At 52.6% G+C, this 10333-nt stretch overlaps 1 protein-coding gene across 1 annotated transcript; it reads left to right on the forward strand.

Moving 5' to 3' along the window:
- The first annotated feature begins 6404 nt into the window (after nucleotides 1-6404).
- Gprin1 (G protein regulated inducer of neurite outgrowth 1) lies at nucleotides 6405-9285 on the forward strand. The gene is given in 2 exon segments (XM_059262269.1): nucleotides 6405-6476; nucleotides 6478-9285. Coding segments are annotated over 2 exon segments (2880 nt in total).
- Nucleotides 9286-10333: the final 1048 nt, after the last annotated feature.

The raw sequence follows: 10333 nt of genomic DNA on the forward strand, positions 1-10333 counted from the left end.
AATCTTCTCAGCTCCAGCTGGCTGTTGCTCTGCAGGAAGCATGCTCAGCTTGCCAAATTTTAGTTTGCCAGAATAACCTGGACATCTGATTTCCACATGAACTCTATCAATGTTTAGATGTGGACGACTTTGCTTCTTTATTTAAACTTGACTTAAGGGGCTAGAGAGGCTTCATCCCCTCCACCCACATAAAAGAGTCCTGGAGAGCCAGAAGCAGGAAGGTCCCTGAGCCTCACTGGCCAGCCAGCCTAGCCTAATGCGTGAGTTCCAGGTTCCAGTGAGAGATTCTGTCCCAAAAAACAAGGTGGACAGCTCCTGAGAAATAAGATCCAAGGTTGACCTTTGGTATACACACACACACACACACACACACACACACACACACACACACACACACTGACTTAAAAAAATAATTTGTTAGCATTGTAGGCCAAACAAACATGTCCTAAAGCCAGATTTTTGCTGAATTTTGTCTCTGCTGCAACCATTTCAGACTCAGCCCCCCACCCCCGCCCCCTCCTGGGAGCACAGCTGGGCTCTGACAGGCTGAGTAGATAAAAACAGGCTTTCCATGTACACAGCCTGGCCCTAACGTGAGCAGAACCATGCACACCCCTCATCTACTCTAATTCTCACAACAGGCCTGGTGGGGAGGGAGGCAGTGAGTGGTCTGGGGGAGGGGGTTAGTGAGAAGGGCCCTGCTTGAAGCCTCAGAGCTGCTGAATGGTGAGCTGTCTGCACTCTGTCTAGGCCACACACAGGAGGCAGGAGCTGGTGTGGGGAGACCCCTAGTGTGGGCTGTGTTACCAGTGTGAAATAAGAGGTGGTGGGGGCCAGGACACCCCTCCTTTAGCCTTTTCTGACCCTTGCGGGCTGCGCTTCCCTCCCTGTGTAATTGCTGGGCAGTTGTTGAATTCCTATGTTCCAAAGGAGGAAACAGGGAAGCCTGGCAAACAGACCTTGGCTCTCACTGGAATCCGGGTACTTTCTCTTGCCCATCTGCCCAGTCATTTGCTTCCCACAGCCCCAAGGACAAGATAGGTCACAAAATCGACCTGTACAATTGTTTTTTGGTTTTTTGTTTTTTTTTGTGTGTGTGGGGGGGCCTTCATGGCATGCAAAAAAATGAGCCAATATTTAAAATATATAAAAAAAATCCATATGTGTGACTTTGCTCAGTGAATTAAGGACCTGGCCACAGAACAGTCACACACACTTCCTGTTTAAAACACAGCAGTGTTTGCTCAGTACCCTTAGGATAAGTCTCCACCACTCCCCCAAGGCTCTACATGGTTGGCTGCCACTGCCTCTCCCTCCCACCCCCTCCCTCTCTGACTCCAGCTCTACTCCAGCCTCCTGGCCTTTTCATGGCTGCCTCAGATGTTGACCTCCTCAGAGGGGCCTTTCTTGACCACGTGTCCAGACCAGCTGCCCACTCCTTTGTCCTCACAGCATCTCATGTCAAAAATGACATCATTTCTTTACTGCCGGCTTATGACTCTCCTCACTCTTTTCTGTATTGGAGGTCAGGGACCACGTTCTACATTGCTTGTCCCCAACACGTGGAATTTGTAAGTGTTGTGTTAGTGGGTGCCTTCTCATGTGCCACAGTGGCCGGAACTGGGTGCTGTTACCTCTGTCTAGGGCCCAGTAGTCTCTATTTCTATCACAATCCCCACTGTGATTCCTTCCGGTCTCCTTCACTTGAGGGTATGGGGTCTCTGGCTTCGGGTTTTGATCATCTCCCTTGCTCTATTCCAATATCACTATCAGTGGGCAAAGTAGAAGACAGACCCATCCATGCCATAAGTGTCTGATGCCTGTCTGATCCCTGCAGACTGGTGTTCTTCCACACCCTCGCTTTTTATGCTGATGAAAACCAGATCCAAGAATTCAACCAGACCCCTGTCCCACTTGACTCTTGCACACCCCCATAAATCAAAAAGGCACCCAGTCCAGCGCTTCAAAACCGAGAACCCTATAGTCCTCTGCAAGACTGCCCTCCTGTGTGTCCATCCTTGTGACTGACTACCATCACCCCAAGCCTCAGACTTGAGATTTAGGGAATCCAGCGGTGAACAGTAACAGTTAAGACCCAGCAGGAACCTGGGTCCAGTCAGGGACTCAGGTTAAACAGATACATGCAGAGTGACAGAAAGCTGCCTAGGGGAACAGCAAGGGCCATGAGACTCCAGAGGAAGCTTGTAGGCAAAGAAGGCTTCCTGGAGGAGGGAACATTTAAGCTGAGAACTAAAACTTTAATAAGACACAGTCTATCTAGGAGGGAAAGAGTCCCACAGGAGAGGGTGTGTGGAGGCTAAGACAGGAGGGAATGCCAAGCCACGGCTGTGCACAAAACAGTTACACGTGTGTGTGTGTGTGTGTGTGTGTGTGTGTGTGTGTGTGTTGCTTGGGAATGAGGAAGTAAATATATAGGGCTTAGATGTGCATTAAGGAGATGGGCACCTTCACACAGAACCAGTGAAGATTTCTTTTACTTTCCTGTTTTTCAAAAAGATGCAGCCATCCAAAACGGAGTGAGAGTCCCCATCACTTTCTAAAGTTCAGCACAAGGTGTTCCTCACCTGTTTGTGGTGACGCTAGGATTAAGCGACCTACTGTGCTGCCGGTCCTATAGACACAGAAAGCGTGCAATCGACTGGGATGACAGACAATAAATGTCTAGGTCGCTGCGATGACAGACAATAAATGTCTGGGTCGGTGGTTTGGGGGAATCTACATATGAAGCTGTTACTGTGTTTTTATCTTGTGGTGCTGGGGATGGAACCCAGGGCCCTGCACATGCTAGGCAATCACTCTACCACGGAAGTTGTTACAGGGCTGGAGAGCTGGCTCACCAGTTAAGAATACTTACTGCCCTATTCATTTCCCAGCACCCATGCTACAACGACCTGAAATTCCAGCTCCAGGGGGATCTGAGGCCTCTGGCCTCCTCTGGCATCTGCACACATGTGCACATACCTATATGCAGACCAACTCCTGCCTGTAATTTAAAATAAGCATTTTAATTGACTATAGACAGTATGCTATATCACCAGTAGCATCTCGGGTTTTCTGAGTCTCCTGGCTGCATCAAGAGGCCACGGGAAGTGACTGACCCGTACTGTTTAGGACTGTGCTAAGTACACATGGTGATATTTAAGCAACCACAAGATCGACAGCACATGTGTCTCAGAACACACATCCACTGTTACAGCACACGTGCTGTGTTCACCTGCAACCCAGATTCAGACACCACAAAGAGACATACAAAAACAGGGCTCTTCCACCTTCAGATCCCTGGTCTTACTTTAAAGAGGCCATCACAATGAAAGTTTCATGAGATTTTATCCTGGAATTTTCTACCTATAAATAATCCCATGACACGTACATGGTTTCCCTTGGCCACACACTTAGAATCCTGGTGCTTATGCTGTCCCTGTCCCTACGTGCCTTTGCTCGCTCAGTCTCTCTTGGGCATCTCTCCTCATCACTCTACATCACTCATCTGTGTGGTGGTCCATGTGGATATCTCACACATCCTCACTTCTGTCTTTCTCCCCACCAGGTGTTCTCATGTGCCCTGATGTGCCATCCTGTGTCTGCAGGAACATCCCCGGAAGGGGACCTGCTGGCCAAAACACTGTGTGTCTTGTAAACATATGTAGAGATTGACAGATACTCTTCCTAACAGATTACAACTGATTTCATTTCCAACAAGACTAAGGAGAGTGCCGGGCAGTGGTGGCGCACGCCTTTAATCCCAGTACGAGGGAGGCAGAGGCAGGCGGTTCTCTGTGAGTTCAAGGTCAGCCTGGACTACAGAGTGAGTTCCAGGAAAGGTGCCAAAGCTACACAGAGAAACCCTGTCTTGAAAAAATAAACAACAACAAAAGACTAAGGAGAGTCTGGGTCTAGGAGGAATATTACTAGATGTCAGAAGGATCATTAGGTCTTTCACATGACTAATACGTACCCAGAATTTACTTTCCATGTGCATGCCAGTTGTTCTGGACTCTGATGTGTGGATGAGAACAACGAAGTCCCCATGGCTATAGAAGTGTGTGTGTGTGTGTGTGTGTGTGTGTGTGTGTGTGTGTGTGTTTATGATTTGTTTTGAGACCAGGTCTTGCTATGTAGCCCAGAACAACCTCAAATTCAAGCTCCTGCTTTTGTTGCCAAACACTGGGATTACAGATGTGCTGCACCATGGAGCTAGCATTCAGTGAACACATATCTATCAGACAGTAACAAGTATTCTGGATTTTAAAAATTCAGTAAAACAAAGTTGTGTGTGGTGCCTTTAATCCCATCACTGAGGAGGGAAAGGCAGGCAGATTTCTGAGAATTTAAGGCCAGCCTGGTCTACATAGAGCATTCCAAGTCAGCCACAGACAGTCTACACTGTGAGACTGTCTATATGGAGAATGACAGTCCGCATTGTAGATGGCTGGTTTATACAGGATAGACCAGGAAAGACCTCAGAGGCACCTGGAGGGAAATGACCAGTGGAAAGGCCCTGAGGGCATTGGGTGGGTATTTAAGGAATCATGAGGTAGCCCACAGACGCTAAGACCACATACAGAGGGGGAAAGAAAGGAGGAGGAAGGACCAAAGGAGACAACAGAACCGGCAAATGCAGGGTCTCATGAGTTACTGTATTTACTGCGTGTTTGCATCAGCTAGGGAGACGCTGAGAGGTTCTGAGCAGAAGGATGGGATCCGCTTGGGGGCTTAAGATTCCTCCGGCAGCTTTTAAGAATAAACTGGATGGGGAAGGAAAAGCAAGGGTAATCCAGGTGCTGCGGAGTGGTGAAGCGTGGGGCCCAGGGTGGAAGCCAGATTCTGCCTGTGTTTTGAAGGTGGATTCATTACATTTTGCTGATAGGTGGTTCGTGGCATATGGAAGCCAAGGGAGACTCTAGTACAGTGGTTCTCAGCCTTCCTAATTCTGCGATCCTTTAATACAGTTCCTCATGTTGTGTGACCCCCAACCATAAAATTATTTCATTGTTGCTTCATAACTGTAATTTTGCTACTGTTATGAATCGTAATGTAAATATCTGATATACAGGATAGCGGATATGTGACCTGAAGGGGTCATGACTCCCTAGCTGAGAACCACTGCTCTAGAGATTCTGGCCTGATCATGGGTGAGATGGTCTGAGGACAAGTAAGAAGCAATCCCCAGCTTTGCTCATTCTGGCCGCTACATGAGTAATGGCAGTTTCTCCTGGGTCCATCTTCCTGCTGTACCCTCTTCCCAAATGCTCCCCAGGCATCACAGCTGCCTCTCTCCTCGGATCTCCAGCCCAGCAATCCCCACCCTACCCAGGATTCTGCAGACCACTCCCACCATCACTCACTACAACCAATTGCCTCCGACCAGTTCTTCAGATCTCACTTCTGCCTCAAGGACCTTCAGGGTGCCGTCTCCCATCAAGCTCCCTCCCTGTAGCTGCCCAGGGCCCATTGCATAGAAGGGCTATGAGAACGAGTGAAGATCACTTGAAGGAGAGGCTGACTGACTTCTTCATGGGTCTCGGCCAGCTCGTCTCTCCTTTCAGCCCAACTGCCACACCACCTCAGAGCAGTCTTTGAAAGGACATGACTGTGTCCTTTCCTTGACGGACCATTCACAGTCCCCTGCACAGACGTCAACTGGTGGCCTACAGACATGTTTTCTTTGGCCCACACAGTGTTTGGGGTTTTTATTTAAATCCTGAATTAGTTAGCATATTTTATATCAAAGTCTGGATTTCTCATTTCCCTAAGGCACTAGAGCTAGAGTTCCCAGGTTTCGTTTCTCCAGGACACCATTTGGCCCCTCTTTGAGACGCCATGTACTCTACAATTTGTCATGGTTACACTACCCCCCTTGTTTTGTATACAACTTGCTTCCCTCATTTAAATGACTCATCTTGCCCAGTGACATCAAAGTTTTCAGCCACTGGCCTTGAAGACCCGTGCATCACTTTTGGAAGCCTGTTGCATGAGGCGAGGCTGGCACAGGAGAGGAAATGGTAGTGAAGCTGAAAGAGATCAGACTGGAGCAAAGCTGTGAGGGGTCAGTTTGTCTGTCTGTCTGTCTGTTGAGGCTTAGTCTTACTGTGTAGCCCAGTTTGGCCTCAAACTAGACATTCTCCTGCCTCAGTATCCCAAGTGCTGAGAGTACTGGCTTCTTAGATAGCTATTGGGTGTGATGATGCAGGAAGTGACAGGATTGGGTTTATGGTTTTAGCTGAGACCTTCTTGACAAGAGGACCAGACAGGGACAGAGAATCCGGTGAGGAGCCTGGATATGGCTGAGTTGTTCCCTGTGGAGTGTCTCTTAAGCCTGAGTCTGTTCTCTCTGTTTCAGAAGCAGACAGCTGTCTTGAGCTCAAACATGGCTGTGAGGGTAGATGGTCAGTACTGAAGATCCAGACTGGCTCCAGCTGCTTCAGAAGAACTCCAGCCCCCCAAGACCCTTCTGCTCCCCCACAGGATGGGAGCCTGGGCACTGGAGGCCCGGTCATGAGGGACTGCTGCTCTTCCCCAAAGGCTATCCCTGCATCCCCAAGGCATACCCTTGACCAAAGCCTAGACATGGACTCCAGACACAGCAATGCCAGTCGGGCTGGGGAAGGGGCATCCTGCTCTGAGAGCCCTGCTGGGAGCTTAGCCTGCCCCTCTCCTACCTGCAACCCTCTCCCAGAGACAGTGAGAGTGCATGGACCCTTGATCTCAGGAGCCTCTGAAACGACTCTGTTTGGAAAGCCAGAACCCGCCTCCCCAGCAGAAGCTGCTCCTACAACCCCGGAGAACAGAAATCTTGTGTTCTTGGAAAAGATGGATTCCAACTCCTTGAAGCAGGCAGATTCTACTTCCACCGGAAAAGAAGAGGCTGGGGCCTTGAGGAAGGAAGAGTCCATGTTGACGGGAAAGGCAGAGCCTACAATCTGTGGAAAGGGGGAGCCTGGGACTGTTGGATGGATGGATTGTACAACTCCAAGGAAGGAGGATTCTGGGTCCTTGGGAAGAGTAGATCCAATGTGCTCCAGCAAGGTGGATACAGCATCTCCAGGAGGGGAAGATCCTGACTCTTTAAGAAAAGGAGAGCCTGTATCCTCAGGCAAAGTAGATCCCAGAAAGGAGGACCCCATGCATTCCAGAAGAGAGCAGCCTGGATCTACAGGAAAGGGAGATCTTGTGTCTTTGGGGAAAAAAGATATGGAAGCCCCAGAAAAAGCAGATCCTGCACCCACAAAACAGACAGATCCTGGGTTATCGGGAAAGCTACCTCCAGGATCATCAAGCAAGACGGAACTTGTGTCTTCAGGAACAGTGGCTCCTGGGACCAAAAAGGTGAATCCTGTGTGCCTGGGGACGGTGGACCCTGCAGCTGTGGGAAATACAGAAACTTTGTCCTCAGCAAAAGAGGACCCTTCTCGGTTTCTTGGAAAGATAGACCCGCCGTCCTCAGGAGAGGGTGGGCCTGTGTCTGTGAGAATGACAGAAACAGTATCCACTGGACAGCCAGCAAAGACAGATCCCACATCTGTGAACAGTACAGGACCTTCAGGCAGTGTGGACCCAGTTTCCTTAGGAAATGTGGAACTTGTCTCCCCAGTGAAACCAGAACTCCTGTCTTCTGGGCAGGCAGAACGTGTGTCATTGATAAAGACAGAAACCCTATCCTCAGGAAGAGAAGACCTAAAGTCCTCTAGAAGAGTGGATCACACATCTGTCACAGGAAACATAAAAACATCTCAAAAAGGGAATCCCAAGTCTTCAGGAAAGACAGACCCCCCATCTTCAAGCTCAGGAGATGCCAAGTCTCTGGGGACATGGGGGTCCCTGTCTGCCGAGAAAGCTGAGGCAGTGACGGAGGGAAAAGGAAGCCCACGGTCCTTGGAAAAGACAAGTCCCACAGCCTCAGAGAAGGCTGATTCCCTCGCTTTCAGCAAGGTGGGCTCTGCAAGCCAGGGAAAGGCAGAGACTGTTCCCTCTGAAGAAGTGGGCGCCACGACTTTAGGAAAAGTGGTCCCAACGGCTTCAGGAAAACTAGCTTTGGTGTCCCCAGAGAAGGTGGATCTCATGGCCTCGGAACGAGCAGAAGACATTCCAGAGGTGAAGGCTCCGGAGAAGAGGAATCCTGTGAACTCCACCAGGGACTCAGGGAGTGCTGAGCCCAAGCCTGGGGTCAAGGTGGTAACCCAGCTTCCGGATGCCACATCCCCGGGAAAGGTGGAGGATCCGTCTTTGCAAAAAGAGCAGCCACAGGTGTCTGGGAAGATGGACCCCTCGGGAAAAGTCGACCCCACTGCGTCTGCGGAGCCTGTGTCCCTGGGGAAGGCTGACTCCGCATCTCCATCTCCGAGAAAAGCAGAGTCTCAAACCTCGGCAGAGACTACCCCTCTGTCTCTGGAGAAGGCCAAGTCCTCTTTCAGGCAATCAGATGGTACAGCCTGCAGCTCAGCCCAGCCTCTGGGAGATGCCAGGAGCAGCGGGGCCCTGCCAGAGCCACAGCCCTCTGCCAGCACCAGCCAGAAAGACCTAGCGGCAGCTGCGGCTCAGAAGAGCCCCCGCGCGGAGGGCACAGCGCCCCCGCCAGGGCCACGGACTCGCGACAACTTCACCAAGGCGCCGTCGTGGGACGCGGGAGCGCCACCGCCCCGCGAGGACGCGGGCACGCAGGCCGGCGCCCAGGCCTGCGTCTCGGTGGCGGTGAGCCCCATGTCTCCGCAGGACGGCGCGGGCGGCCCGGCCTTCAGCTTCCAGGCGGCACCGCGCGCGCCCAGCCCCTCGGCCAGGCCGCCGTCGCGCCGGGACGCGGGCCTGCAGGTGTCGCTGGGAGCCGCCGAGACGCGCTCGGTGGCCACCGGCCCCATGACTCCGCAGGCCGCAGCGCCGCCCGCCGCGCCGCCCGTCTTCCCCGAGGTGCGGGTCCGGCCGGGCTCGGTGTTGGCAGCCGCCATGGCACCCCAGGAGGCGGCCGAGCCGGTGCGCGAAGTGAGCTGGGACGAGAAGGGCATGACGTGGGAGGTGTACGGTGCCTCCATGGAAGTGGAGGTGCTAGGCATGGCCATCCAGAAGCATCTGGAGCGCCAGATCGAGGAGCACGGCCGCCAAGGGGCGCCGGCGCCGCCGCCCGCCGTCCGCGCGGGCCCAGGCCGTGCAGGCTCCGTGCGCACCGCTCCTGCCGAGGGCGCCGCCAAGCGTCCGCCCGGCCTCTTCCGCGCGCTGCTGCAGAGTGTGCGGCGGCCGCGGTGCTGCTCGCGGGCGGGCCCCACCGCCGAGTGATCCCACCGCCGAGTGATCGGTCCACATTTTGTAGGCCCGGGTTTCCAACCTTCTCAGGCTCCCTTCTTGATATCAAGCCCTTGAAAGCCACGCCCCACCCCCAGCCCCGCGTGCGTCAGGCCTCCGAGGAGTGGGCTGCTTTTAGGGCCTTCATTCCAGTCCCCCTCTTCCCGAACACTGACGAAACCCCCTTACCCAGTCCCTTTGTGGCCATGAGCCCACACATCCAGCCCTGACAACCCCACCCCGGTACCTTCACATCGTTCCATTCCACTCCCTCAGGTAGTACTGGGAGAGTGCAGGTGCCTGCTCCCATCCCTCCACCCTAGAGCTGAGGCAGGCTCCTGAGATGGCCGAACTGGTGCTTAGAGGCCTCCCCAGGTCCCCACAACCAGGAAAGATTGCATGCAGATCTCTAGGTGTTCTTCCATGTGTGCCAGGATTGATGTGAGGCCACTAGAAAGGCAGACTCTGAATGGGAGGCTGGGGGTGGGGGTGGGGGGCAGGGAATCTCTGAGCAGTGAGGGGTCTCCACATGGTGCTGGCCCCATGGCCAGGGTGTCTCTTGCATGCTGTTGGTAGTCTTACCCCCATTCCCGTCTCCCCCCACCTAGCCCAGTGCCCTAACCCTATTTCCTCTCCTACCCAATCACTATGCACAGTTCCCACAGAGGCCAAAGGGTGCCCTGGGGCTCAGCTGAGAACGGAGAAAGGTTAGAGGGTCTTAGACAGGACTGAAGGTCACAGCAAGGCTCCTAGAAGGTCTCAGGCCACTGGCTGTCTGGGTGACAACTGGTCTTGGGTATTGGGAACAGGATGGAGAGCTCATTTGACATCCACAGTTGTCTTATAAAGGTCCCCCTCCTCCCCCACCTTTCCCCCCACAATGCTGTGAGCCCCAACAAGTTCCTTGTAACCACTCAGCGCCCTGGTCCCTCTCCCTCTAGCCTCAGTTTTTGGCTACTGTCACAGTATACATTGGTAATAAAACCTTTCCCCAACTCTTGTCTGTGATTGAAAGTTGGGGGTAAAGCAAGACCATATATTA

This window comes from Peromyscus eremicus, chromosome 5, assembly GCF_949786415.1.
Source record: "Peromyscus eremicus chromosome 5, PerEre_H2_v1, whole genome shotgun sequence".
Lineage (NCBI taxonomy): Eukaryota > Metazoa > Chordata > Mammalia > Rodentia > Cricetidae > Peromyscus > Peromyscus eremicus.